The 27,942-nt window shown below is 58.4% G+C and overlaps 1 protein-coding gene across 1 annotated transcript in view; it reads right to left on the bottom strand.

Moving 5' to 3' along the window:
* Window positions 1–3,706: 3,706 nt before the first annotated feature.
* The window catches only part of Eln (elastin), a 29,994-nt gene continuing 5,758 nt past the window's right edge, over window positions 3,707–27,942 (bottom strand). Inside the window, exons 2-37 of the mRNA XM_013033168.1 lie at window positions 27,820–27,870; window positions 26,538–26,570; window positions 26,167–26,199; window positions 23,960–23,986; window positions 23,270–23,305; window positions 22,784–22,879; window positions 22,477–22,590; window positions 22,333–22,395; window positions 21,546–21,593; window positions 20,421–20,492; window positions 20,196–20,225; window positions 19,493–19,564; window positions 18,436–18,474; window positions 18,201–18,245; window positions 17,957–18,001; window positions 16,184–16,255; window positions 16,035–16,094; window positions 15,175–15,270; window positions 14,462–14,515; window positions 13,986–14,150; window positions 13,573–13,614; window positions 13,184–13,297; window positions 12,616–12,678; window positions 11,864–11,935; window positions 11,715–11,774; window positions 10,567–10,674; window positions 9,799–9,837; window positions 8,058–8,111; window positions 7,922–7,981; window positions 7,678–7,779; window positions 7,064–7,102; window positions 6,899–6,952; window positions 6,364–6,408; window positions 6,163–6,192; window positions 5,598–5,648; window positions 3,707–4,734 (exon numbers count right to left, since the gene is read on the bottom strand). Of these exons, the coding sequence (XP_012888622.1) occupies window positions 4,691–4,734; window positions 5,598–5,648; window positions 6,163–6,192; window positions 6,364–6,408; window positions 6,899–6,952; window positions 7,064–7,102; window positions 7,678–7,779; window positions 7,922–7,981; window positions 8,058–8,111; window positions 9,799–9,837; window positions 10,567–10,674; window positions 11,715–11,774; window positions 11,864–11,935; window positions 12,616–12,678; window positions 13,184–13,297; window positions 13,573–13,614; window positions 13,986–14,150; window positions 14,462–14,515; window positions 15,175–15,270; window positions 16,035–16,094; window positions 16,184–16,255; window positions 17,957–18,001; window positions 18,201–18,245; window positions 18,436–18,474; window positions 19,493–19,564; window positions 20,196–20,225; window positions 20,421–20,492; window positions 21,546–21,593; window positions 22,333–22,395; window positions 22,477–22,590; window positions 22,784–22,879; window positions 23,270–23,305; window positions 23,960–23,986; window positions 26,167–26,199; window positions 26,538–26,570; window positions 27,820–27,870 (2,228 nt within the window). The 3' untranslated portion in view covers window positions 3,707–4,690. The remainder of the gene's footprint in view (window positions 4,735–5,597; window positions 5,649–6,162; window positions 6,193–6,363; window positions 6,409–6,898; window positions 6,953–7,063; window positions 7,103–7,677; window positions 7,780–7,921; window positions 7,982–8,057; window positions 8,112–9,798; window positions 9,838–10,566; window positions 10,675–11,714; window positions 11,775–11,863; window positions 11,936–12,615; window positions 12,679–13,183; window positions 13,298–13,572; window positions 13,615–13,985; window positions 14,151–14,461; window positions 14,516–15,174; window positions 15,271–16,034; window positions 16,095–16,183; window positions 16,256–17,956; window positions 18,002–18,200; window positions 18,246–18,435; window positions 18,475–19,492; window positions 19,565–20,195; window positions 20,226–20,420; window positions 20,493–21,545; window positions 21,594–22,332; window positions 22,396–22,476; window positions 22,591–22,783; window positions 22,880–23,269; window positions 23,306–23,959; window positions 23,987–26,166; window positions 26,200–26,537; window positions 26,571–27,819; window positions 27,871–27,942) is intronic.

Below are 27,942 nucleotides of genomic sequence, written 5' to 3'. Positions count from 1 at the left end.
CCCGCCCTCTGCGGGCCGGCCTGGCAGCCGGCGCCTGCGTACTCGACTCGCCCCGCCTCTAAGCTCGAGACCCCGCCCCCACGACGGGCAGGCCACGCCCTCGACCCTCCAGTCTCGGCCCCTGGCGGCGGGGCCACACCTCTGAGCTGCGTGTCTGAGTGGCTCCGCCCCCATCCCCGCCCCGCCCTTTCCTTTTTTCATTCATCCTCCGCGGCGACTCCCTGTCAGGCGCGGCCGGGCTTGGGTGGGGCGCTTGGCCCGCACGGCCCGCCGGGCGCGGACGCCCGCCGGGGCCTTCCGTTCCCTCTGACCTCCCAGAACCCACCGCAGAGCCGGCGCCATCCCGGCGGGGCGTGGGGACGCGGGGCCGGGCGGGCGGAGGCTGTCCGCGAGGTCCGTGTCCCGCCCTGGTCACCTGGAGCCCGCGCTGCCCAGCGCGAGCAAGCTCCGGGACGGGGGCCTGGCCGAGGGGCTGTGGCGGAGTCACGAGGCCCAGAAAGGCCGTCACCGAGGCGGTCACCCAGCACCCAGGCCGTCACCGAGGCGGCCACCGAGGCCGTCACCGAGGCCGTCACCCAGGCCGTCACCCAGGCGGTCACCCAGCACCCAGGCCGTCACCGAGGCGGTCACCCAGCACCCAGGCCGTCACCGAGGCGGCCACCGAGGCCGTCACCCAGGCCGTCACCCAGGCCGTCACCCAGGCCATCACCCAGGCGGTCACCCAGGCCGTCACCCAGGCCGTCACCCAGGCGGTCACCCAGGCCATCACCCAGGCGGTCACCCAGGCCGTCACCCAGGCCGTCACCCAGGCGGTCATCCAGGCGGTCACCCAGGCTGTCACCCAGGCGGTCACCCAGCACCCAGGCCGTCACCCAGGCGGTCACCCAGGCGGTCACTCAGGCGGTCACCCAGGCCGTCACCCAGGCCGTCATCCAGGCGGTCACTCAGGCCGTCACCCAGGCGGTCACCCAGGCCGTCACCCAGGCCGTCACCCAGGCCGTCACTGAGGCGGCCACTGGCCCGGCCGCACGTTCTGCTCATTTTTTTTTTTTTTTTTTGCCAGTTCTGGGCCCTGTCCCTGAGCTTTTTTGCTCAAGGCTGGTGCTCTACCACGTGAGCCACAGCTCCACATCTGGCCTTTTGCTGATTAATTGGAAGTAAGAGTCTCACAGACTTTCCTGCCTCCACCGGCTGTGAACCACCACCCTCATCCCAGCCTTCTAAGTAGCTAGGATCACAGATGTGAGCAGCCTATGCCAGGGTAAGGCTGGACAATTCTAGAATGCCAGACCTGGGCAGGGAACAGTCTTCCCCCCTGGTCCCGCAGGTGTACCCCACAACATCGTCTCTCTGCTCAGGTGTCACAACAGGAACTTAAAACTGCTGTTTCTTAAAGTTGCTCACTCCTGGGCTGGGAAGGTGGCTCAGGGGTAGAGAGTGCTTGCCTCATATGCATGAGGCCCTTGGTTCGATTCCTCAGCCCCACATGAGCAGAAAAAAGCCAGAAGTGGCGCTGTGGCTCAAGTGGTAGGGCACTAGTCTTGAGCTGAAGAGCTGAGGGACAGCGCCCAGGCCCAGAGTTCAAGCCCCATGACTGGACCCAAAAAAAAAAAGTTACTCCTTTCCTGGGTTAGCGAATTAACTAAAAGCAGAATAGGTTGTCTGTGGTGCCTCATTTTATCTCTGCCTCCTTGGCTTTACCACTTGACCGACATTCCCAGTCCTTTTTACTTTAGTCTTTCAGAAAGGTTCTTGAACTTTTACCCAGCAAGCCTGGAACTGCTATCCTCCTATGTCCTCCCCCTGAGGAACACCAATGCCTGGCCCACAGACCCCTGATCAAAGCTCTATGGGCCAGAAGCTGCAGTCCAGTTCTTTTTTTTGGGGGGGGGGCGGGTCTGGTCGTGGGGCCTGAACTCTGGGCCTGGGCACTGTCCCTCAGCTCTTCAGCTCAAGGCTAGCGCTCTACCACTTGAGCCACAGCATCACTTCTGGCTTTTTTCTTTTTGCTTATGTGGTGCTGAGGAATCGAACCCAGGGCCTCATGCATGCAAGGCAAGCGCTCTACCACTGAGCCACCTTCCCAGCCCATGCAGTCCAGTTCTTGCCAGGCTGCCAGCCACTGTTCTGCACCCCCACCTCCCAACCTCCTTCCTGGAGCTGCCATTGTAGCCCTGCCAGGAGGCAGGCATCTCTTTCCTCTGCAAAGCTCTGTACCTAGCCGCTTTCTGCCAGGCCCAGCATGGGCTGGCTCTGAAACCTGGAGACAATGCTAAGTACTAAGCATCTATCCTCTTAAGTCTGCCACTCACCCACTTGCAATTCCAGACACTGCCACTAGGGGGTGAGTGTTAACCCTGCCTGTCCTTTAGGGACCTGTCCCACAGGTGGCCGTAAGGAGGGACAAGGCCAGACAGCCTGGGAGGATCCAGACCGGTCCACTCACCACGTGTGGAAGGATAGGATGAGGAGGGCAGGAGGAAGATGGCCAGCAGGTCCAACAGGATGGCCATGATGATCAGGGTGCCCTGGCTCTAGAGGCAATCAGGGAGCTGCCCCCTGCCCCCATCCAGCCTCAGCCTTAGGGCCAGCGCCCCTGTGTGGTGATGGTGGGAACTACTGGTCTGACTGAGAAGAGTGCAGTGCCAGAACCTCTCTGCCCCAGAGAATGCAGGTGACAATAGGAAATGTCACAGCCCCCACCCAGCAAGTTGCATCTGGACATGTGGTCATACCAGGTGCCGAGTAGGGCAGAACCCCAAGACCCACAAGGGCTCTACCTGAAACAGTCCAGCATACAGTTGGCACTACCTAAATGACATGCTGGATGACAAGGGCTTGCACATAGTGGCCGAGTAGACAACGGTGCATGTCATGGCCACCTGTCAGCCCCTGTGGGGAGCCCTGGATCATAGCCAGCTTAGACAGACAGACAGACAGACAGAACCACAGGTGAGAGAAGACAGGCCTTCCCTGCTGACCAGGAGCCACCTAGCCACAGCCTCCAGCCCTGACCCACACACCTGCTTCTCCCTGGGAAGTCCAGAAACAAAGCTGATGCTGCAGCTGGGGGCTCACACCTGTAATCCTAGCTACTCAGGAGGCCAAGGTCTGAGGATCCCAGTTCCGAGCCAGTGGGAGCAGAAAAGTCCTTGAGATTCTTTTCTCCAATTAACCAGCAAGAAACCGGAAGTGGATCTGTGACTCAAATGGTAGAGTGCCAGCCTTGAGCCCAAAACAAAGCTCAAGGACAGCACCAAGGCCCTAAGTTCAAGCCCCAGGACTGGCACACTCACACAAAAGCAGATGTGAGCGTTCTGTAGCAGTCCCTTGGGGTAAAGGGTTGGTGTTGGTTCTTTTGAAGTGTTTGGCAGAATTCTCTAGCAAAGCCATCTGGTCCTGGGCTTTGCTTTGTTGGGATTTTTTATTACAGATTCAATCTGTTCACGTTCTTTATTACTCTGTGATTCAGTCTTGGTAGGTTGTATGTTGGTAGAAATTGATTTATTTTCTCTTGATTCTTCCCAATTTGTTGGCATACATTTCTCTGCAGCCCAAGCTGCCACCTCTCACTGGGCCCAAGGACTGTGGCCAGGTGGGCGACCCCCTTTCCACTGTACCCTGGAGGCCAGCAGGCACGTGGCCTTGGCAGACTCCTCCATAAATGCAGAAACTCAGAACACAAAGAAACTTGAGGCCATTTCCTTGGAAAGGTTTTCATTTATTAGTTTGTTCAGAAGCAGTTAATTCTCTTTTCTTATTAAAAAAATGTGTATTCCATTCAGAGTTATACCAAAGTGATTAAAATGAGCTTTTCTACGGAGGATACAGCTCCCCCAGATTAGAAAAAACAAAACAAAACAAAACAACACAACTTTTTCTTCTTCAACTAACCACAACAATAAAACCCCAAGAGCACATCAACAATCAAACATTAATCCCCAAATATCCAGGACAAAAAATAAAATATTTATTGATCACAGCGAGACACCAGGGAGGTGGGAGGGCCGGGAGGGGACACGCCTTGTAGCACAGTGCCTGGAGAAGGACTGGGGATACAGTACTTGTGTGTGAAACCCCCCCTGTCCGCACTCCCCCCATGACCTGGGCCAGCATAGGGGTGCGGAGTGGGGTGGGGGCAGGGCACAGGCTGCGCTGACAGGAAGCCAGGTGGATGGCAGGTGTGCCCGGCCAATCAGCGGCACTGAGCCGTCCGTCAACTGGGGGGAAGAAAGGATGGACGGACAGATGGGTGGATGGATTCCCTTAGATCGAGGGTGGGGAGCCAGGTATTGGTAAGGAGAGAGGGGTCTAGTGGACCCCAAGGCACAGGGGGACGGTGTGACCGAATCCAGCGTTGAGGTTTTGGAACTGGGGTACCAACTGGACACAGCCAGGGGTAGCACCTGGTGGGCAGGCCCCATCATCTTCAGAGGGACCCCAGGCGGTGGGGGGGACCCCAGGGTGTCCCTACCCTTCTCCCTCCCCCAGGAAGGTAAAGCACCAGCCATGAAGCACCAGCAGGTAGCACCGATGGAGGCTGTGGGTGGGGCACTCCGGGCCCGCGGGGGCTCCTGCCGTCCCCTCCCGGGGTGGGGGCTGGGGTGTGGGGGGGTCACAGAGGGTTTACATTCTCCACCAAGCAGTAGCACCAACGTTGATGAGGTCGAGAAGTCGGGGTCCTGGGGGCTCACTTCCTCTTCCGGCCACAGGATTTCCCCAGGCAGGCCCCACCTAGATTGGGGAACCGAGGTCATGGTCAAGTTTGGCCCCTCTGGGATACTCCCTCCACTACCCCCATTCCCTCCAGGCTCTGTCTACTGCCATGGGAGGCGCTGGCTTGGGCCTGGGGGTAGGGGGAACCCGGGTCTGATTAGCAATATTGTTTTGGGGCTCAGCCTGGAAGGAGAGCCTGCGGTAGACATGGCTCCTTACTGCCACCTGGTGGCAAGAAGGGGACAAGACGGGTTGGAGAGCTGACCCTGACTGAGCAGGGTCGTGTGTGTGTGTGCGTGTGTGTGTGTGTGTGTGCCAGTCCTGAGGCTTGAACTCAGGCCCTGGGTGCTGTCTTAACTCTTTCACTCAAGGTTGGTGCTGTACCACTTGAGCCACAACTCCACGTCTGGCTTTTTGGTGGTTCATTGGAGATAAGAGTCTCACGGACTTTCCTGCCAGGGCTGGCTTTGAATCATGATCCTCAAGTCTCTGCCTCTCTAGGAGCTGGAATTATAGGTGTGAGCCACAGCACCCTGCTTAGGTTGTTGCATCTTTAAGCCAGGTGTGGTGGGCCTCTGTCTTCCTGGGATCTGGGGTTCTGCGTGTCTTGTGCATTCCCCTTCCTGTCCCTCTGAGATCTATCCATCTGCTCAGGCTCCTCCCTGCTGGTAGTGTGGACAGCAGCTCAGGGATTTGGGCTGGGATGTCTAGGCCTGGTCCAGGGCCAGCCTGGGGCAGCTCTGGGTATAGGAGGATGGAGTAGGAAGGAGGTCTCCAGGCTCCAAACCTCCTGACTGTCCAAGTGCACCCTGGAGTGGCTTGTCCCTGACTCTCTGGGCCTCCCTGCCCCTGCTTCTTCCTGGCCCTGAGTGTTCGCTCACCTTGGTAGCCCAGGGCTCCAAGGGCTCCTCCGTAGGGTTTCGGGGGTTTTCCTGTGAGGCAGGGGTGGGGTGGGGAGTGGGCAGGCTTGTCTCCTCCCTGCACCCGGCCTGCTCTGTCTCTGCAGGTTTCAAGCACCTCCCTGTCCACCAGCCACCCATCCTTGCTTCTCTATGCCTTCTCCCCCCACCCCCGCGCCACCCTCTACCCCCCATCCTTCCATCTAAACCAGCCTTCTCCTGGAGATCCAACCCCATGCTCCTCCCAGGCCGCCCCTGACCCCTTGGAGGGCTCTGGGCCTCCTCTGTCCCCTCCCCTCACAAAAGCACTTCCTGTCTCAGGGACCTGGCCCATGTCCTAGAAGACTCCAGGGCCAGGCTGAGCACAGGTCCCTGTCTAGTTCTGTGACTTGAGTCCCCACATACTGGGGCTGAAGGCTCAGCTTCTGCGGCTCCCCTGGGGGCTCCCTCACCACCCCGTACTAGAGGTTGTGGCCACCGCGACATGGTGCCCAGGATCCCAGGGTCCTGGGCCCCTGGGATGGGAAGGCTTTTAGGGGAAACTTACCACCGAATCCGATGCCCCCAGCACCACCACCTGCAGGACACAGATGGGGCTGTGAGTGGCCTCAAAACTGGGCACCCCAAGTTCCCCCTGAGGCACAGCCCAGTGGAACCCAGGCTTGGTTTCCGGGGTGACCTCAGGTTGCAGGGTTTGAGGCCTTGGGTTCACCCCCTGGGCAGAGTGGGGAGCAGAGCACCAGGTTACCTGGGTAGATGGGGGACAGTCCGAAGCCAGGTCTCGCTGCCACTCCTGAAGGAGAGATCTGGGTTGGTGGCAGGCCAGGACCTTTTCCTCACTGCCACCCAGGACTTCATGTCTGGGGCCATCTGCTTCCCGTGTCCCCCTCAGCTCAAGGCTGGTGCTGATCCACAGCTCCCCTTCCAGCTTTTTGCTGGCTCAATAAAGTCTCACAGACTTTCCTGCCCAGGCTGGCTTTGAACTGTGATCCTCAGATTTCAGCCTCTTGAGTAGTTGGTATTACAGGCATGAGCCACCAGGGGTGGGCCACAAAAGCTCGCCACAAAAGCTCTCCTGACTATACTTGTCCGGGTGGTGTGGTGGGCCCATGGCCATGATCTGAGCAGTTACTGTCCCCAACTCTGACATGTCCTGTCCTGAGGGCCCTGTCCACCCCTGCCCCAGCTTTGGCTCCTCAAGTGGACTTGGGGTCCAGGAGCCCTCTGATAGCCAGACAGGTGCCCACGCCTGGGCAGGGCTGGGTTTTCACCGGAGCGCCTACCTCCGCCTGGGAATGGCCTGCCAGCTCCAAGACCGGCTCCAAGGCCGGCAGCACCTGGCAACAGACAGACAGGGTCAGATGGAGATGGGGGTCCTGGGAGGGGGTGGGTGGGTGGGGGATTGAGGGATGAGCTTCCAGCCTCCTAGAGATTCAGGGGGCACTCACCGTATTTAGCTGCCTTAGCAGCGGCTGCTGGAGACACACCTGGAGAGGGGGGACAAGTGGGGGTTGGAGGGCGAGGGAGAGGAGAATCTGAGGATCTCTCTCTCTCTCTCTCATCCTGTGTAACTAGGGATTTGAACTCAGAGTCTCACACTTGCTAAGCAAGGCTCTCCACCACTTGAGCCCTGCCCCAGTCCCTTGTACTTTCGTTATTTTTCACATAGAGTCTTGGGATGTTTTTGGGTTTTTGCTAAGGGCTAGCCTAGACTGTGACCCTCTGGCCTCTGTTTCTCCTGCTCTCCTGAGTGCTGGGATTACAGGTGTGCACCACCATGCTTGTCTCTGTAAATGCTGCAGGATCCCAGAGGAGAAGGCAGGGCCCACAGGACCCTGGAGGCCACATGCGCAGGGGGTGGAGGGTTGCGTTGGGCAGGGCAGGGCAGGAGGGATAGCCTGAGGACAGGTGGCCCAAACTTCCAAGGATAAATGTCCCTAAAGGGACCACACGTGTCTTATACAAGCACACCTGGCTGTGCTGGGTGGGGTGGGGCAGAAGCTCCACCTGCACTGGTCTGTCTGTCTGTCCATCACACTCATGATCGCACAGCAGTTCTTACCTCCAAGGCCGCCAGCACCTGGGATGGCTCCAGCCCCAAGGCCCCCAGCTCCAAGGCCCCCAACTCCCAGACCCCCAGCTCCGAGCCCCCCGGCTCCCAGGCCTGCAGAGAGAAGCATGCGTTAGTCTGGTAACAGGGTGGGCCCCTGGCTGTCTCAGGAGCCCTAAGTAGAGATTGCGCTCCTGGCACAGACAGGCAGGGTGGGGATTGGGCCTCCGTCTCCCCCAAACCAAGCTGTGCTTACCATACTGGGCTGCTTTGGCGGCGGCTTTGGCAGCAGCAGCCTGGGCGGCGGGTCCAGCTCCTGGAGACACAGAGGGGCTCAGCAGGGTTGCCAGGGGCTCATTCCCCCAACCCAGTGCATCCGGGGTGTAACTCACCCACTACACCGCCTGGAACACCGGCTCCAGCCAGACCTCCGGCTCCAGCTGCACCTGTAGAGAGGCCAAGAATCAGCCCTCCCCTCCCCTCCCCTTCCTTTCCCTCCCTGCTTTCCCTTCCCCTCCCCTCCTACCCTCTTCCCAGCCTGGCAGGGGTTTGGATGGGATTTTGGATGGCTCCAATTCTAGGGAGCCCCGTGTTTCAGCCTGATGGCTATGCCTTGCAAAAAAATGGGGGCCGTGAAGTGGAGGTGGAGGCTGAGGACGGGGCTGGAGGCCGGAGGCCCACTGGGCAGGGAATGGTCAGCTCTGAGGAGCTATGGGGCCCCATGGTTACTCTGGTGCCGGCTGCAGGTGCCCAAGCAGCCGGTAAGGAACCCACAAGGAAGCCTTGGGGTGCTGGGGCCCTGTGGAAGATGGGCTCCTTCCAGGTGGAAGCTAGTTGGCCCTGAGTGGACAGACTGGGGCCAGTTGGTCCCTCCCTGACAGAGGCCCCTGGCCTGGCTCCCAGGAGCCCAGGAGTGGGGAGCTCCTGGGTCTGGCGAGCTGAGGCTGCCACAGCGCCAGGTGGCACAGCAGGCCAGGCTGCCACGTCCTCCTCCTCCGGCTGCCCCGTGGCAGACGCGTGCAATCTCAACGACGGGAGGGGAGGCAGGCACTGGGGACTTGATGAGGAATATTGACAGCTCAGCTCAGCCAATGGGCTGGGAGGAAGCAGAGGCCTCCATTTGTCTGGAGCCAATGGCAGTCTTGGCTCCTGTGGAAACTCTGGTCAGACAGGCCAAGGAACTGCCCCAGGCTGGGGGCTTGGGAATGCCACCGCGGGAGGCACAGAGGGGGCTAATGCATAAAGAGGTCCTAAAAATGGCTGTTTCTCCTTCCCTCCCTCCCTCCCTCTCTCTCTCCCTCTCCTTTCTTCCCTCTGTCTGTCTGTCTGTCTTTCCCTCTGTCTCTCTCTTACACAGTACTAGGGTTAGAAACCAGGTTCTCACATTTGCTAGGCAGGAACTTATCGCTTGAGCCATATCATCTCTAGAATTGTGTGTGTGTGTGTGTGTGAGAGAGAGAGAGAGAGAGAGAGAGAGAGAGAGAGAGAGTATTGAGGTTTGAACTCAGGGCCTTGCGCTCTTGCTTGGCTTTTTCCAACTCAAGGCTAGTGCTCTACCAGTTGAGCCACAGCTCTACTTCCAGTTTTTTTTTTTTGTCGGTCGTGGGGTGAACTCTGGGTCTGGGCAATATCCCTCCAGTCTTTAGCTCAAGGCAAGCGTTCTACCACTTGAGCCATAGTGCCACTTCCGGTTTTCTGGTGGCTAATTGGAGATGAGTCTCACAGACTTTCCTGCCCAAGCTGGCTTTGAATCGTGATCCTCAGATCTCAGCCTCCTGAGTAGCTAGGATTACAGGCGGGAGCTACCGGCGCTTGGCCTACTTCCAGCTTTTTGCTGGTCCATTGGAGATAAGAATCTCTCAGATTTGTCTGCCCAGACCGGATTTGAGCCACAGTTCTTAGCTCTCAGCCTGCTGAGTAGTTAAGATGACAGGCGTGAGCCACTGGCAGCACCCAGCATGAAATTTGATTTTTGAGATCTTGCTTTTACTAGACTGACATCAAAGTCATGGGCTTTCTGTCTCTACCATCTGAGAAGCTGGGTTTACGGGTATGGTTTTTAATCTGTTCTGCCCCTCTGTTCCCTGTGGTCAGGGCTGGTGGAGGACCCTCGTGGCAGAGGGTTGTACTCACCGTATTTCGCTGCTTTAGCTGCTGCCAGAGATCCAGGTGCTGGGGAAAAGGGAAGGAGGGGTCAGCTCTATGCTTGGGGTTCTGCTGCCTCTTCCAGGGAGCCCACCCTGACTTTCTCCATCTGCATTGCTGCCTCAAAGTATGGAACAGGGCTCCAGTATCTAACTATACCACCACCAATTTTCTCTGGGGGTGCCAGAGGCCTGAACTGTGTGCCCATCCATCCATCCATCCATCCATCAATCTATCCATCCTTCCCTCCATCCTTCCTTCCATTCTTGTTTCCATCCATCCATCTATCCATCCTTTCTTCTTCCCATCCTTCCATCCATCTATCCACCCACCCACCCATCCATCCTGTCCCCTCTGGGCCCAGCATGGCCTGCCTGAAGCTGGGGACAGTAGGGCTCAGTGACAACCCGATGAGTCCCTAGGGTCCCTTTGCCATGGAGCATGCTGAAGGAGATCTGGGCTGGCCTATCAAAGCCCCCCAAATCCAGGGACTGCCACTCGCGTTTGTGGGCTGGTAGGAAGGCTTTTCCCAGTCTGGAGCCTTGTCACCCTTGCTCTGCAATCTGGCAGCCTGTCCTTGTCTGGCCCTTCCCCCTCAGACTGTGTGGCCTGCTGCAGATGGGGACACTCAACAGGGATGTGCTAAGCATCTGTGGGTGGTGAGGGGTCCTGGGGCAGGCACTGGGAAGAGGGGGTTCTCCATCCTCTGAACTGGGCAGGGGGAGACTTCTTCCCAGCCCCTAGAACTTTCCTTACCTGCTCCTGCCCCAAACCCAGGAACACCAGCGCCAGCTCCCAATCCAGGCACCCCGGCACCAGCTCCCAATCCGGGTACTCCAGCGCCAAGTCCTGCGGCAGCGGCCCCTACAGAGGCAGACAGTGGGGTGTGACCATGGGTGGGTGGGGCACCTGCGCAGGGGCTAGCCTGTGAGCTGGCCCAGGCCCTCAGAGAAGTGGGCTGGCTTACCCCCCCCCTGCAGATGCCCCTGCACCCACACTCCAGGCTGTGTAAAAACCATCTTTTGTTTTGGTGGTACTGGGATTTGAACTCAGAGCCCGGTGCAATCCTTTAGCTTTTTCACAGTTGAACCATAGCTTCACTGTGTGTGTGTGTGTGTGTGTGTGTGTGTGTGTGTGTATGCGTACGCGTGCACAAGAATGTTCCTGTGCCAGTCCTGGGGCTTGAACTTAGGTCTGAATGTTGTCCGAGCTATTTTGCTCAAGGCTGATGCTCTACCATTTGAGCCACACTTCCACTTCTTTTTCAGCACTTAACTGGAGATAAGAGTCTCACAGACTCTCCTGCCCAGACTGGCTTCAAAACAAGATGCTCAGATGTCAGTTTCCTGAGTAGCTAGGATTACAAGTGTGTGCCACCAGAGCCTGGCTTATTGTTTTCGATAGGGTTCTGTATTCATGCCCAGGCTGGTATGGAGAGTGGTCTTTCTACCTCTGCCTTCTGAGTAGCAGGGATTATAGGCATCTGCCAACGCAGCCAGCATTAGAATGGTTCTCCTCAGACCTGCGATTGTCTCCCAAGACCACTCTAGGTGGACTTGGGGCTGCCTACGCGGCCCGCCACTCCCTTTCCTGCCTCACGTCCTGTTCTTTGGCCATGCCTGAGCCTGGTTAATTCTTCCAGCAACTTTGTTCATGGTGCGGGTGATGCCCTTGCTGCACTTGGCACAGTCCTATGGGGAGGCCTGGACATCACTCGGCCAATTGGAAGCCAAGCCTTGAACACACTGAATCTGTGCATCTGAGCCCTCTGCCAGTTGCTGTGGGGGACCTGAGGATTTTGGGGGGCAAGGGTCTGAGAGCCTGTGTTTCTGGGGGCCCAGCTTGGGGGCAGCAGTAGGTCAGCATGGTTCGGTGGCCAGGACTGAGATGTATTCGGCACTCACGGTACTGGGCTTTGGCAGCTAGCTGCGCAGCAGATTTCCCTCCGGCCAAGGCTCCTGCTCCTGGAAGGGAGGAAAGGGGGTCAGGAGTGGGATGGTGGCCATGGAGGCTCCAGGGGGCCCCTCCAGAGCCCCCCTCTCAGACTGCTCACCTGCAATACCCCCAGGACCCACACCAGCACCAGGAAGAACCCCAGAATCCACAGAGACACGTGGTCCCAAACCTACAAGAGCAGCAATAGCTGGGCCCCAGGTGTGGCGCCAGGCTCCCAGCCTAGCCCTGGCCTGCCGTGGTGCGATCCTGCACCAGGGTGTGTAAAGTCAGGAATTCCCGAGGGATGAGGGCCCCCTTTCCCCCCTCCCCGGAGACTTGAGCATGAGGGGGACAGAGGGAGGTAGCAAGGCAGGCCGATGTGGGTTTGGCTCTCAGCTCGGCCATGATTGAGCTGCCACTGTAGTAGCTGGGATTACAAGTGTGTGCCACCATGTCTGGCCGGGACAGGGAAGCTGATGTTAGCTGTTCCCTGGCTTTCATCAGTCCTAGAGATTCTCATCAGAATCTTGCTCCCTGTGGGACCAGAAGACCAAGATTCATAGGTGCTCCTCCATCTTCAGCGGGCCTCCAAATTGGGGCGTTCCATGCTCAAGAAGTGTCTCCCTGGGCCTGCGGGGCATCCCTCACACGGAGCAAGAAACAGAAGCATTGTTGGGGATCAAAACAGAGAAGCTGGGGCAGAAAGTCCTCAAGAAGACCAGGAAGCGGGGGGCCCAAGCCAGCCTGGGGGCCTAGGGGTTTCAGGATGGGGCTGGGGGCCGGGACTGAAGTGCCTTCCAGCTGCTTCTCTAATCAGAAACATGGTCTGGTCTCAGATGGGCTGAGAGCTCAGAGGAAGGGGCCACGTACCGAACTGGGCGGCTTTGGCAGCAGCTTTGGCAGCGGCAGCAGCAGCAGCAGGGGTCCCGACTCCTAGGTGGGGGAGGGGAAGGCCGAGGGTCCCCATCTTGCCCACTCCTCCCACAATCCTTTGCGAAGCAGCCTCTCTGGGCCCTGTGGGGGTCTGATTCCCCAGCCCCCCTCCTGCTGCTTGTGTGATGTCTCCCCTGGGAGCCCGAGAGTGACAGGCAGGTACATGGTGATGGTCTCTCAGGCTTAGGCCTAAGAGGTGTCCCTGGATGTCATGGTCACCTGACCTCTACCCCTTGGCCTCTGGTGAGGTCCTGAGGTGCCCCAGGAGGCCAGGCCACCACTGTGCAAGGCTGTGGGGGTGCGGCTGGCAGACACTGCTGGTCCCCAGGGATGACAGGATGGCTGGGGGTCAGTGCTGGCCAGGGTGACTGCTCTAGAGGGGACTGAACTCCCTTGGTCTATCCCTAGACTCAGTTTCCCCATCTGTGAAGCACTGCAGTCAGCCTCCAGGGCCATGTGGGGGGACAGATCAGTCCTATCTCCTGGCTGGGACCCCACTGCTTACCTGGTACCCCTCCTACGCCTGGCACTCCAGGGACCACGCCTGGTACTGCACCCGGCACTGTGCCCGGCACCGCGCCCGGCACCAGCCCTCCCAGTGCTCCAGCTCCCCCGGGACCTGGAGGAGAGACATGCATCGAGTGGCCACCCCTTGGGGGTATAATAATGGGAGGTACAGTGGGGCTGGCTGGCACCTTCAGTTTGCTATTTGGGGGTGGTAAATTACCCTGGAAAGCAGCAGAAGAATTGAGGTGGCTTAGGCCACAAAGGGGCTGGGCCGGATTGTCCGGGCACTTGGTGAGGTTTGCTCAGGGCGTGGGGATGGGCAGGGCATGGGACGGGTGGGGCGGTGGGGGGCACGTGGGGCTAGGGATGCACAAGGTGGGCACTCACCATACTTAGCAGCTTTGGCGGCGGCTGCTGCCTGAGCTGCAGCTGCAAGCAAGAGAGAAGGCAAGAGCCTATGGGATCCTGGCCCCAGTGGGTGTGGGAGTCCAGCTGTCCCACCCCCAGCAGCCCCAGGCACTTCCCTGGTCTCTCTCCAAACTTCCCTGGGCACCCTAAAGCCTGGTCTGAACTCCTCACATCCTGAGGGCTGAGGGCTGTCGCCTCTGCCTGTCATTCCAGGAGCCACAGGCAGGAGGATCCTGGCCTGAGGGCAACCCAGGGAGTCAGGGAAGCACAGACTGGCTGGGAGTATGGCTCAAGCAGTAGAGCATCTGTTCTGGCAAGTGCAAGTCCCTGAGTTCAAATCCCAGTACAACTCCTATCCCTCCACTGGTTTCCAAGGTCAGATTGAGGCTCACGAGAAATGCCAGCTCCAGGGACTCCTCCCACGCCAGGAACTCCTCCGACTCCGGGAACGCCGCCGACACCAGGGACCCCTCCTATGCCAGGTCCAACACCATAGCCAGGAAAGCCTCCAGTGCCAAGCCCATAAGAAGGAATGCCTCCAACTCCAGCTCGAGCTCCTACAGAAGCGTCAAAACCCAGAGGGCAAAACCAGTGAATGGAGAACCAGTTGAACCAGTGGAAGAACCCTGTGTGGTGAGTCTGTGGGGACCCTTCTCCACGGTTGGGTCTGGACCCCACAAAGAGGGCTCTGGTCCAGCAGAAGGGTCACACTGGGGTCGTGAAGTAACACTCCTGGGGTCCCACAAGGGCCCAGGACCTGGCCCTTACTGTGTGACGCTAGGAAAGCCATGCCACTTCTCTGAGAGAGTGGATTAGGTTCTCAGACCTGGATAAGCAGACTCCAGGCCTCAGAGGGGACAGCACTCACCATATTTGGCTGCTTTGGCGGCTGCTTTGGCAGCGGCAGCTGGTGACACAGCTCCTGGAAAGACCAGGGGACACACATAGCCAGGGGGCGGAGGAGAGGGGCCCAGCCCATGTCCATCTGTCCGCCTGCCTCTTGGTCCCTCTACTTTATATCTCTAGAGCCAATATAGAGCTTTTCAATCCATTCATCCATTGTCCCATCTGTCTGTTCATGTCTGTCTGTCCTTAGACCTCAGTCTGTCCATCCACCTATCAGCTCATGCACCTATGTGCCTATCTATCCATTCACCAATCCAGTCACCGGTTCACATTCTCCAGCCCTCACTGTCCATCTGCTCATTTCCCATCTAGCCACCATCCATCCTCCTACCGTACTGTGTGGTCTCTACCTGCCTGTCCATCTGTCTGTCCCTGTATCCATGCCATCTTGAATTTCCTCCTCCTGTCCTCACTCCTTCCTGCATCGATTTGCCTGCTCCCCACATGTCCACCCGCTCACCTGCCCATCCACCACCCGCCTCCACCAGCCATTCATTGAGCGCATACTCAGTTGGGAGCTCAGAGAGGAGAAAGACAAGATTGCTGGGGAAGGGGACCTGGGGGGTGTTAGAGACTCTCTGCCGGTCACCACATAGGTTTTTGTAGCATGAGGGAGGGAGGTACACACACACACACACACACACACACACACACACACACGAAGAGCCAGCTTACCTGGAACACCCGCAACACCTGGGACCCCAACACCAGGAATCCCAACGCCTGGGACCCTAACTCCTGGTCCGCCAGGCACCAAGCCTCCAGCAGCTCCTGTGGAAGGAAAAGGATTGTCCTTGTCCTGGGCTCTGGGGACCTTGAGGGGCCTCTGGGGGTGGTGTGTGTGTGTGTGTAATGGGGGAGGGATTCTGGGGTGACAGCAGGTAGACTAACAGCGCTCCTGAAGGAGCCCAGCTCATCTGAGTGGCACACGCATGTGTACACATGATAACATGTCCTGGTCCTGGGGCTCGCACTTAGGGCCTGAGTACTGTCTCTGAACTTTTTCACCCAAATCTGGCGCTTCACCACTTGACACTTGCAGCTTGGTGGTTCACCGGAGATAAGTCTCTTCAGGGCTGGGAAGGTAGCTCAGTGGTAGAGCGCTTGCTTTGCAAGCATGAGGCCCTGGGTTTGATTCCTCAGCACCACATAAGCAGAAAAAGCCGGAAGTGGTGCTGTGGCTCAAGTGGTAGAGCCCTAACCTTGAGCTGAAGAGCTGAGGAACAGCGCCCAGGCCCAGAGTTCAGGCCCCCGGAACGGAAAAAAAAAAGGCTCAACTTTCCTGCTAGGGCTGGCTTTGAACCCCATCTTTACATCTCAGCCTTCTGAGTAGGTGATCAGTTTCTGAAGGAAATCTCAAGTCTGGCAGCTGACCAGGAGCAGGGTCACAGGGGCGGGGCCAGGTCGGAGGGGGAGTGGCCAGGCCGCAGTGGAAGGGGGCGTGGCAAGGTCGCAGGGGGCGTGGTCAGCCGCGGAGGGCGGGGCCGGGGGGGAGAGGGTCTGTACTGGGGTCGCGGTCTCCCCGGGTCACTCACCGTACTTGGCCGCCTTGGCCGCCGCCTTGGCCGCCGCCGCCGCCGCGGGCGTCCCCGCCCCTGGAGAGACGAGCACAGAGCGTGAGGGGCTGCCTGCCCCGCCCGCGGCCCCCGGCGCTCCGCCCTCACCTGCCGCCCGCGCTACCTGCCAGGCCTCCCGCCGGGGAGGCCGCCCGCTCCAACGCCGGGGAAGCCCGGGAGGGCGCCCGCTCCGCCCGCGCCTGCTGGGAGAGGGCGGACAGGGTGAGCGCGCTTCCTCCCAGGGCCCCTGGAGGCCGGCAGGGGGATGGAAGAAGAAGGGGGAAGGACAGAGGGACGCCAGGGAGGAAAGAAGGAAGGATGGATGGGAGGGAGGTTGAAAGGAAGGGAGGGACAGAGGGAGGAAAGAAGGAAGGATGGATGGAAGGAAGGAGGAATGGATGGATGGAAGAATGGAAGGAAAAAAGGCAGGGAGGGAGGAAGGAAGAGAGGGAGGGAGGAAGGAAGGAAAAAAAGGAAGAGAGTGAGGAAGGAAGAGAGGAAGGAAGGATGGAAAGAAGGGAGGAAGGATGGGGTAGGTGGGAAGAGGGGTGTCCCAGATGCTGTGTTTCAGCTAGCCCTGGGGGGAGGAGGCCCTGGCCTGTCCACTTGAGTCTGCCTGGGTAGCCCCCACCCTAAAGTTCCTTGATGGTTCCCAAGTTTTAAATGCTCATTAAGGGAGCTGTGTTCTCAGACAGCTCCCCACCCCCTCCACTGCCACATACTGAGAAAGTACTGCGGCTGCTCTCTAGGCCAGCAGGGGGCCCCTAAGGAATGTTCCAGGCTTCCTTTCCCTGTGTTCCAAGGACTCTGCCAAGTTTGTAATCCAAGTGTCTGGTCTCCAAGCTCTGGCACCCCTGGCTGCCAGCTCTCCAGCTCGCACATGGCAGCCATCGTGAGAGACTCTGGGCATGGAGGGATGGTGAGGGACTGGGGGGTCCATAGGCTTTTCTAGGGGGTGCACAGGTCCCCCACTCTGCCCACCGCTTGGGTATAGGGTGAGGATATAGGGCACCATTGGGCTTGGGGAACAAGTTACATTTCTATAGTATATGGTAAATTGATGTGTGAATATATGTAAAAAAATTGTCTAGGTGTCACTTACAATTATCCCTCCCCTTTTTTTTTGTTGCTGTTGTGGGGCTTGAACTCTGCTGTCCCTAAGCTCTTCAGCTCAAGGCGAGCATTCTACCACTTGAGCCACAGCGACACTTCCAGTTTTCTGGTGGTTTATTGGAGATAAGAGTCTCATGGACTTTCCTGCCCGGCTGGCTTTGAACCACGATCCTCAGATCTCAGTCTCCTGAGTAGTTAGGATGACAGGTGTGAGCACTGGTCTGGCTTTTAACCACCTGGTGCCACCAGCATAGCTCCTTCCCTTTTAAAGCAGGTGACACACTCAGCTCTATTGGAAAGCCTGGACCCAATGTTCATTTCTCTGGGACTCTCCCTCATTGCCCTCAGGCAGAAATACTGTCTTTTATTGTCTAGCAGACTGACCTGTCCCTGTCTTTGAGGTGGATGGGCAGAGGAAAGGAGGGAGGGATGAGGTAAGGATGGAGAGAGGAGGGATTGGAGGAGGATGAAAAGGGGGGATGAGGGATGGATGGACAGATGGGGAAGAGACAGAGGGAGCAATGGAGGAGGGAGGAAGGATGGCAGAGGGATGGAAGGATGATGGATGGATGGAAGGAAAGATGATGGCTGGCTGGCTGGCTGGATGGAAGGAAGGATGATGAATGGATGATAGAAGGATGGATGATGGGATGGATGGGTGGATGGGGAGGGAAGGAAGAGTTGAGGGAAGGATGGGTGATGATAGCTGGGCAGGGAGGCAGCCTCAACAAGATGCGGGAGGGGGCGGCGGGGGCTGCTGGAGGCTGGCAGAGACCTTAGGTACTCACCATACTTGGCTGCTTTAGCTGCGGCAGCTGCCTGGGAACCAACCCCTGAGGAGGGGAGGGGGAAGGAGGTGAGCCCACCTGTTTCCAGCGCCAGGCCTGCCCACCCCTTGACAGCTGGGCACAGCTGGGGGCTTCTAGGCAGGCAGAGGCCTCAGAGCTGCCCCCACCTGCACTGGCGAGTGAGGTCCCAGCTCTGGGGTGACCAGCACCTGTTTGGCTGGAAGCGGGGGTACCCCTTCCTTACCTGTCCCCGTTGGGTAGCCAGCCTTGCCCCCTGCTCCACCAGCACCTGTGGATAGGAGAGGCTTGGGGGTCACCAGTGGCACTGGGCCTCCCTGCCCCACCCCACCCACAGGTCCCTGAGTGTTCCTGACCCTCCGGGTCGGAGGGTGGAAAAGCAGCCCAAGGCTGAGGCTCCCTTTCCAGGGCCCTGGAGCTGGAAGGAGCTGGGAGCCCAGGTCTGGGAGGCTCTCACTCACCGTACAGCTTCCCATTGGTGTAGGGCAGTCCGTATCCACCTGAGGAGAGAGGGCGACTCAGGGCTGCCCAGGCCCCGATGCCTGGCCAGGTGCAGAGACTCTGCCCTGGGGAGAGGGTGGAGGATGGCCCTGCCCCAGGGACTGATGGGACATTTGGCCCTCTGCAAATTCAGGCCTGCTTGTGCTCTGGGCCTAGGCTCTGATACTGTCTGTCACCTTGCAGGAAGCTGACTGCTCAGGTAGGGGTGGAAATGGGGGTGGTTGAGCTGGGAAGGGTCTTTCGTAAGCATGTCCATTCTCTTTCCTCCCTTTTCTTTTCTTTTGTCAGTTGTGGGGCTTGGACTCAGGGCCTGGGTGCTATTGGTGAGCTTTTTCACTCAAAGCTAGCGCTCTACCACTTTGAGCCACAGCACCACTTCCAGTTTTCTGGTGGTTCATTGGAGGTAAGAGTCTCATAATTTTTCTGCCCAGGCTGGCTTTGAACTGCGATCCTCAGATCTCAGCCTCCTGAGTAGTAGGATTACAGGTGTGAGCCACCAGTGCCTTCCTTCCTTTCCTTCCTTCCTTTTCTTTCTTTGAGGGGCAGTACTAGGGCTTGAATTTGGTCTCATGCTCACCGGGCTTGCTTGCTCAGCTGACACTCTACCACCTGAGCCAGGCTTCAGCCCAGCTTTTTGCCAGTTAATTGGAGATGGAGTCTCACAGATGTTTCTGCCTGAGCTGGCCTCCAGTTGTGATTATCTGGATCTCGGCCTCCTGAGTGGCGAGGCTGACAGGCGTGAGCTGTTGGTGTCTGGCTGGCAGTGTGTTTCTTAACCCCCAGTGAGCATGGCTTTCCCTCAGGGCTGCGGGCCTCTGTGTACGTGAGTGTGTGTGTGTGTGTGTGTGTATGCACAGATGTGTGCAGGCCTGTGTCTGACAGCTCAAGACTACCTCCTCAGGCTTTGGGGACCAGGTGGCATCTGGACCCAGGGTCCCCTCCCCCACACCACAGACAGACTCTCTGGGCCAGGCAGGCAGACTAAGCCAAGGCTCCTAAAGCCTCCCTCTGACTCACCTGGGAGCTTGGGTGCTTTGATGGGGTACCCCAGTGGGACACCAGGCTGCTGGCCCCCAAAAGGTCCAACTCCTATGTGGACAGAAAGAGCAAAAGTCAAGCCCCTGACTTGAGCCAGTAGTCCCCTCCCTCCAAACCCTTGACCTGAGGTTCCTTGTGGCACTGGGGTTTGAACTTGGGGCCTCATGCTTGTCAGACAAACATTCTACTACTTAAGCCATGCCTCCATGCTTTGTTTGTTTTTCAGTTAGGGTTTTAAGGTAACCTGGCCTGAGCTGGCCTCTCACCACAATCTTTCTCTGTCTCTGCCCTCTGACTAGCTGGGATTGCAGCGTGTGTCACCCTGCTCTCTGGATCTCTGATGCGCCACTTGTGAGCAGATGTAACAGCTCCCTTTTGTTTCCTGGAACCATCCTAAAGGTGCCCCCTGCCTCTCTGTCCTGGGTCAACAGCACATCTCCCAGGGCCCCTTCCCCTAGCTAACTGCTCAGCTTGCAGTCAGTCCCCAGAACCCTTCACCCAACTGCTGGACTTTTGGGCTCCTTTGCACTCTGTATGAATAGGGGTTGGGCCAATGTCACTTTGTGAAAAGGCCAGGCCTGGGTGGGATTTGGGGTGCCTGACCCCCTCCCAGGGTTGACCTTTGACCTGGACATGGGCATGCCCTCCCCAGCCCACAAGAGGAGAACCAGCCTTGCCTTACCTGGGATTCCAGCAAAAGCGCCACCTCCACCTGCAATGACAAAGAGTAGTCAACTGTCTCTGTGGCAGGGTGCATGGACAGGCAGCCCATGTCCCCTTGTATTCCCTGGGCCCGGGCAAGAGAACGCCCTGCCAGAGGGCTCTTCACAAGCTGGGCATCCACGTACGCTACCCTCAGCACAGCCCTGAGGACGGTCCACCTCCCCCCCCCCCGTTGCGTGCTTACCTGGGGTCTTGGCCTTGACTCCTGTACCAGTAGGAACCCCAGGGAGCACCCCTACACCAGGGAACCGAGTTCCTGAGGGACAAAGGGATACCTGTCTGCTTGGCAATGATCCTTGGTACCTGTCCTGTCTCAGGTCCCCTCACTCATGCTCATCAGCCCCAGTGCGGCCCGGGGGCGGGGAGAGAAAGGATTTGTGACCCCCAAATCAGGAAAATCCTATTTTCTGTTTTAATTATGCTATGGATAGAATAAGGGCTATAAGCACATAGTGCAGAGGCTTTGCCACTGTGCTGTGTCCTTAGCCCAAGTTCTGCTTATTTTTGCCAGTACTGGGACTTGAACTCAGGGCCTTAAGCTCAAGGCTGGCGCTCTCTTGCACCAGCGAGCCACAGCGCCACATCTGATTTTCTGGTGGTTCATTGGAGATAAGAGTCTCAAGAACTTTGCTGGCCCAGGCTGGCTTTGAACCTTGATCCTCAGATCTCAGCCTCCTGAGTAGCTAGGATTACAGATGTGAGCCACAGGCAACTGGCTTTCCCGATTCTACATTTTAATCTTATTTGCCTGCGGGTGAGCTCATGCGTCAGTAGGCCTCATTCCTAAACTGGGGTTGATGCTAAGTCCACCTACAGCCAGTATGGCGAGGTGCGGTGGGCCTCAGAACAGGGAGAAGGAGAGGCGGCCACTCTGCCAGCAAATCTCCCAGAGAGGCCCAAGTCTGGGGGATTTCAGGTTGGGTGGGGTGGCAGACCCTGGCAGGGAAGGGAGTAAGAGAGCTGTTAGGGTCCCCTGTGGGGCAGGCTGGCTGGGTGGGGCCCCTGGTGACTCATGGCTTTTGGGAAACAGCTGCCCACTCTGGGGGACTGGGCTTGTGTGTTGGGGGGGGGGAGGCCTGATTTAGGCCATGATGAGGGGAGGGTGCAGGCCTGGGGTCAGGACTTGGGTGGGGCTGGGGAGCCTCCCTCCACTGACAGGGACCGAGAGTCATTAGTTAGAGCTCAGAATGGCTGTGGGCCAGGACCACGGTCTCTGGTGGCTCTTGCATGGGGCTGAGGAGGAAGCCAGGGAGGCTGGCCTTCTTCCTACAAGTCCCCCCCCTCCCCGCCTTTCCCTTCTGGTCCTCACCTGTGCCTGGCAGCACTCCACCTGGGTACACACCTGGGAGGCCCACACCTGTAATAAAAGGAGGAGGGGCGTGCGCTCAGCCCCGCCCCCAGTCCACCTAGCCCCTCCATCCACCTGGCCTCAGGGGCCAGCATGCCCACGGGGCTGCAGGGGATACATAGACCGGGGTGGCCTTGGCCTTGCTCCCAGGAGGAAGTCATCTGCCAACTGTTTTCTGTGCTGGTTTATCTCGTCTCCTGGAGCCTATTTCCCGGCCAGCCCACCTCTCCCTGGCTAACAGCTTCCAGATGTTTTCCCCTGCTGTGGACTCAGGCAGCCTTTGTCTAACCTGAAGTCACTTCCTACAGAGCCGGAGCAGCTCAATGAGCTCCAGATGGGGTGTCAGGCTCACCCCAGCTCTGCCAGGACCAACTCCTCAGTCCTCAGGCTCTTACTCTCTTCATGCTGAGTCACCATGCCATAAAGCTGGTCTCTGAGGTCTCTGATCTTAGCAGGGCCTGGAAGGCAGGCAGCCTCATCCTCATACTGGAGATAGTCAGCCCTGCTCCATGTCAGGCCCTGCCTTGACAGCCAGGCCCTGCCCACAACAGCTAGGCCCCTCCCCTGATGGTCAGACCTGCCCTATGGCAGTCAGGCCATGCCCCATGTGATCAGGCCCCACCCCCTAAGAGGCCATGCCCCGCCCCTCTAAGACAGTCAGGTCCAGCCCTTCCTCCCCTGGCCATGGAGGAGATGCTCTGGTCCTCCTTGACCTCTGCCCTCCAGCCCCCCAAGTATCCGCACTGACCCGGTACTTTCCCCGGCTTTCCTCCAGCTCCGATTCCCACTCCAGCCTGTGGCACCGCCACACCTGTGTGGAAAGGGGTGCATTAGACTTGGTTGGGGGTGTCCTGGGGGCTTCACCAAAGGAACCCTGCTCTAGCCATCTTACCTGTAGACACCCCTAAGCCACCAACTCCACCAAGGCCACCAACACCGCCAACACCACCGATGCCGCCGACGCCACCGAGGCCACCAACTCCACCAACACCTCCAAGCCCGGCACCTGCAGGGCCCAAGAGCCAGAGGTGACATTTGGGGGCCCACACTGCCCTGGGGGCCCCGCCACCACCCTGCCACCAGTCCATTTGGAGCCAGGCACAGTAGCTGCCTCCTTCAGCCCTGCTGGGCTGGAAATGCAGACCTGTCCACCCCTTCCCAGACCTGGAGGAGGATGGGGCCCAGGCCATGCCACTCACCCGCCTTGGCAGCCGCTTTATAAGCTGCTGCAGCTCCGGCTGCCCCACCGGGCACCAGCGCCCCAGGGTAGGCACCTCCAGGAAAAGCCCCCAGGCCTGGGGAGAGGGGGGAAGGGGTGGGGTCACATACTGCCCTGTCTGCTGCATCCCACCCCACCCCACCCAGGAAGCACAGGGGAAACTCCCACAACCCGGTTCTGTCTTGGAGCCAGCTGCTGGGCAGCTGTGTGGAGCCTGACCCAGCGCCCCCCAAGATGTCTCTGTATGCCACTGGCTGGGACCTTCTACTTAGCCCTCATCTGCAGGTCTTCACCATGCCCAAAGCCCTCTGGGGACCCCTTGGGAGCTACTTAGACAGGTGCTACCAAGCCACCGGGTGCCCAGGCTGGCATCTGTCATGCTCTGCCCTGACTGCCCTTGATGCCAGGCGCCGGCACTGGGCTGGGGGGTGGGCGGGTGGGCATCCCGCCAGGGGTCTTCACTCACCTGCCCCAGGGCCTCCGCCAGCAAGCCCTCCAGGACCTGTGGGAAGAGGTGAGGATGGGTAGGGGGCTCCCACCCGAGCCCACACAGGGAAGGGGTTCACAGGGTCTCCCTGGCTTCCTTGCAGGGAGCCTCTTCTGTCCCCCTATGTCTGTCTGGGCCTCGTGTCCAGATGAGACCGAAAAGCTAAATGGACCCACATCCGGGCACCCTGGCTCCCCCAGCCCCACAGGTGACATTCCACTGGTGGAGAGTCAGGCCAGTGGGCGTCCTGGACATGATGGGCTGTTTTCTAGTTCTGGGGGACTGTGTTCTGGAGGAGACAGCTCCGGCTGCAGGGTGCAGAGTCCCAGGGCTGGGGACCCTCAGCACTGGGCTGCTGACCGCTGGGGCCAGCTGCACCTCCTGCCCACGCGTCTCCCCGGGGGGCCTGCATCTCTCAGGGATGGGTGAGGCTGGGGAACTTCCCAGGGGCCCCCCTACCCCTCAGGGCTCTGTCAGCTGCTGCCCTCACAGTCAGCCTCAGACAGTGAGCGCACTCGGCCCTCCCTTCCACACCAGAGCTTCAAGGGGAAGATGCGATCAGTGGGAAGGCCAGGAGGGGTAGCTGGGCAAGGGAGGGGCCTCCATCTTTCCCCCAGATGTCCCTGATCCCAGGGTGGCTTGCCAGCACCCACTTTCCTCTAGGCTTACCTGCCCCAAATGCCCCAACTCCAGCACCTGGAAAGAAAGAAGACAGGATGAGCTGACCACACGCAGCCCCACCAGTTCACCTCCATTTCTTTTGAACACAGGCCAGGAGTGGTGGCTTATGCCTATAATCCTAGCTACTCAGGAGGCAAGAAAGAGGAAGATTTTAGTTTGAGGCCAGTCTGGGGGTGGAGGGTTAGCAAGACCTCACTTCAATCAATAAGCCAGTTGTAGTGATGTATGCTTGGAGGAGTCACAGAGAGGAGGATTGCAGTCTGAGGCCAACCCTGGACAAAAACCTGACGAATAGCTAACACATAAAGAAGGACTGAGGCCAAGGCTCAAGTGATCCAACACCTACTTAGTCTGAGTGTACCAGCAAATGGCCTCCCTGCCCTGTGCCTCAGTTTCCCCATCTCCACGTGGCTTGTGTGTTTCCTACCATCCTAAAGTCAGTTTGTGAGCAGAAAGCCCCCAGGATGTGTGGCCCATTGGAGACCTGGGGGTGCCCTGACCCCTTCCTGTTTTGGCTTGCTGTCCTTTGGTTGGGTGGCTGGCCTCCCGCTAGCTCCAAGCTGCCGGGTCCCCTGCTGCGAGCCGAGGAAGGAGGGCGCCCACGTGGACAAGCCACTGCCAGGCCACCCACCCTCCACTGCCAAGGGATTAGTTGTTCCCGAGCGTGACACCATGCTCTCCCTGGGTGCCCCATCGTGTCTTGTCTGAGCACGCCCAGGGCCTAGCCCCTCAGCCAGATGTGTGTGTGTGTGGTGGGGAGAACATTCTTGGGGGATGTGGGGGAAGGCTTTGAAGCCCTGAGTTCTGAGGCATGAATGTAACCAGGCTTTCGGGTTCTGCCTTCCTTCCAGCCTGTTCCTTTGCCTGAGTTAGTTCTTTTGGAAATCTAACCTGAGTCTTTCATCAGGCAAAGCCTTAGTGAGGTCCGGCTCCTGGCGGGGCGCTGTGGCGGTGTTCTGGGTAGAGCCTATCTGTACTCTCTCTGGTTGTGTGATCTCAAAGAAGCCCCTCTCTCTATTCCTGAGTCTTCCTGGCTAAAGAAAGCCCCCTTTCCACATCACCTGGCTGCTATCGCCCTTCAGGCGTGATGGCTCACGCCCGCCACCCTAGCTACCCAAGAAGCAGAGATCTGAGGCTCAAGGTTCAAAGCCAGCCAGGGCAGGAACGTCCATGAGAGGAAGAGGGAGATGGAGAGGGCAAAAAGCCAGAAGTGGAGCTGTGGCTCAAATGGTAGAGTACCAGTCTTGAGCACAAATGCTCAGGGACAATACCTAAGGCCTGAATTCAAGTCCCAGAATTGGGAACATCCCCCCCCCCCAAAAAAAAAATTCCTTCTGAGAGTAGCACCCTCTAGAAGATTTGCTGCAGGTCCTAGCAGGGGGGAAGCAGCAAACCCCAGAGTTTCTGGGTCTTACCAATTCCAAGACCCTAACCTTGTCATCCCCACAGACCCCAGGACCCTCCCTGCCCTGATGCCCTCCTGCTGTGTCCTCTTGCTCTGGCCCAGCCCAGGAGTTTCACAATCCAGAGTCCGGGTCTCAGATTCATGTGCAGTTGAATCAGGGGCCGTGGAAATTTCATAAGAGCCATTGGACAGGGGCACTGTCCCCAGCTGGGGCTTTGGAGCCAGAACAGCGGGGCATGGGGACAGGGTGGGGATGCCCGGGCCTCAGCCAGGGCCCCCTGGGGGGGAAACGCCCTCCCTGGAGCCCAGTGCCCCCCCCCCACATCCATGGCAGGTCCTGCCCAGGGAGGAGCAGGCAGGGGGTTGTGGTGGCCCCTTCAGAGCTCAGCCTGGGGTTAGGGTGCAGGCATAGTCTGGGGGGGGTCTGAATCCCCAGGTGCTATTTTACAGGCTTGGGGTCCACAGGGACCCCAGGCTCTACCCCTGCCCACTACTGGGCTGTTCCTGAGGCCCTAGGCAGAGGTCATCTCTGGAGAAACTGACAGAGGGGTGCACTGAGCCGCCCCAACTGTTAGCCTACATCTCTGGGAGCCGGGTTTGGTCTTCCGGTAGTGGGGTGTCATTGTCCATCCCTCCTTCCTTCCCTCTTTCCCACCTGTTTGCTCCCCTGCCAGGTTCAAGCTCAGGGGACCTTTCCCCTGCTTCTCAGCCTTTTCTCAGAGGCCTGTGAGCCCTGAGCTCTCACGTGGTAGGCCCTTCTGTGGCCTGGCCTTCCGTGGCAGGGTCTTACCTGGCTTGGGTGGTTTGCCTCCAGGACCCAGCACTGCAGAGGGAAAAGACAGAGGTTAAGGCCTCCCCTCTTAGGGCTGATCCCCCTCCCCCTCTTGAGGCAGAGTGTGGGCCCTGTGGTTCCCCACCCTGTCTCAGCCCCAGGAGCCCCGCTCTGCCGCACTTGTGTGGCTTCTTCACTTTGAGTGCTTCTTCCTCAGCGTTTTGGGGAAGAAGGTCAGGAGACAGTCCGGGGCGGTGTGCTCCGTGGATAAAATGAGGGCCTGGGGCCTTTTGGGGGTTGTCAGGGCTGAGGATGGGCTGGGGGGGGGTGGGGTCAGGATGACACCCAGATCCCTGCAGGGAGAAGCCAAGATTGATTTCTGAACTTACCTCCTCCTCCTCCCAGGCCTCCAAGACCAGCCCCTGAGAGAGAGAGAGAGAGAGGTGTGTGGGGGGGGAGTGTGTGAATGGCTTTTCCATACCCTTCCAGCCAGGCCAGCCCACCACTCAGTCATATCTGTCACTAGCTAGCTGCATACCCCGGGTAAGTCAACCTGTACCAGCCTCAGTTTCCCTGTCTATCCACTGGGGCAGTGACCCCAGGTTGGTGAGCACTGGTGTCTCTCCTATTCCTCATCAGTTCAGAACATTCAATTCCAACACCCCAATCCTTTTTTGCTGCCCTCAAATTTGTGGTTCTCTTGCCTTCACCAAATTGTGAGATTACAGATGTGTGCTACTATGCCTGGCTCAAATACATCTTTTTTCTTTTTCTTTTTTTTTCTTTTTGTCAGTTGTGGGGCTTGAACTCTGGGCCTGGGCCCTGTCCCTCAGCTCTTCAGCTCAAGGCGCTCTACCACTTCAGCCACAGCACCACTTCTGTTTTCTGATGGTTTACTGGAGATGAGCGCCTCAAGGACTTTCCCGCCTGGGCTGGCTTTGAACTGTGATCCTCAGATCTCAGCCTCCTGAGTAGCTAGGATTACAGGTGTGAGCCATTGGCGCCTGGGTTTCTTTTTTCTTTCCTTTTCCTTCCCCTTCCTTCCCAGCCTGCCTGTCTGCCTTCCTCCACCCCCCCCCCCCCCCCTCTCACTCTCTCTCCTCTCTCCCTCCCTCATTCTTTCCTTCCCTCTTTCTTTTTTCCCTCCCTCCCTCCTTTCTTCCTTCCTTCCTTTCTTCCTTTCTTTCCCTGTTCTGTGGCTTGAACTCAGGGCTTGGCTGCTGCCCCTGAGCCTTTTCTTTTTCTTTCAATCCTGAGGCTTGAACTCAGGGCCTAGGCTCTGCTCCTGAACCTTTTTGTGCTCAAGGCTAGTGCTCTACCACTTGAGCCACAGCACCACTTCTGGCTTTTTCTGTTTATGTGGTAATGAGAAATTGAACCCAGGGCTTCATGCATGCTAGGCGAGCACTCTACCACTAAGTCACTTTCCCAGCCCTTCCTGAGCTTTTTCACTCAAGGCACCCGGTGCTCTACCACTTGAGCCACAGCTCCACTTGTGGTTTTCTGTGGTTGGTTGGAGATAAGAGTCTCACAGATGTTCCTGCCAAGGACGGGCTTTGTATCATGACCCTCAGATCCCAGCCTCCTGAGTTGCTGGGATTACAGATATGAGCCACCAGTGCCAGGTACAATCTGCCTTCTGTGGCTGGGTGTCAAGTCCCAGTACCTTACCTGGATAATAAACCCCTCCAGGAACTCCACCTGGAATAGCTCCAGGGACCCCTGCAAGGAAGGAAAGTAGAGTTAGCTATCAGAGCCTGTGAAGATCTCAGCCTGGTCAACCAAGCAATTTGT

The sequence above is a fragment of the Dipodomys ordii genome, unplaced genomic scaffold, assembly GCF_000151885.1.
Source record: "Dipodomys ordii isolate 6190 unplaced genomic scaffold, Dord_2.0 Scaffold164, whole genome shotgun sequence".
Classification (NCBI taxonomy): Eukaryota; Metazoa; Chordata; class Mammalia; order Rodentia; family Heteromyidae; genus Dipodomys; species Dipodomys ordii.
This window is presented reverse-complemented; position numbering and strand designations above follow the sequence as displayed.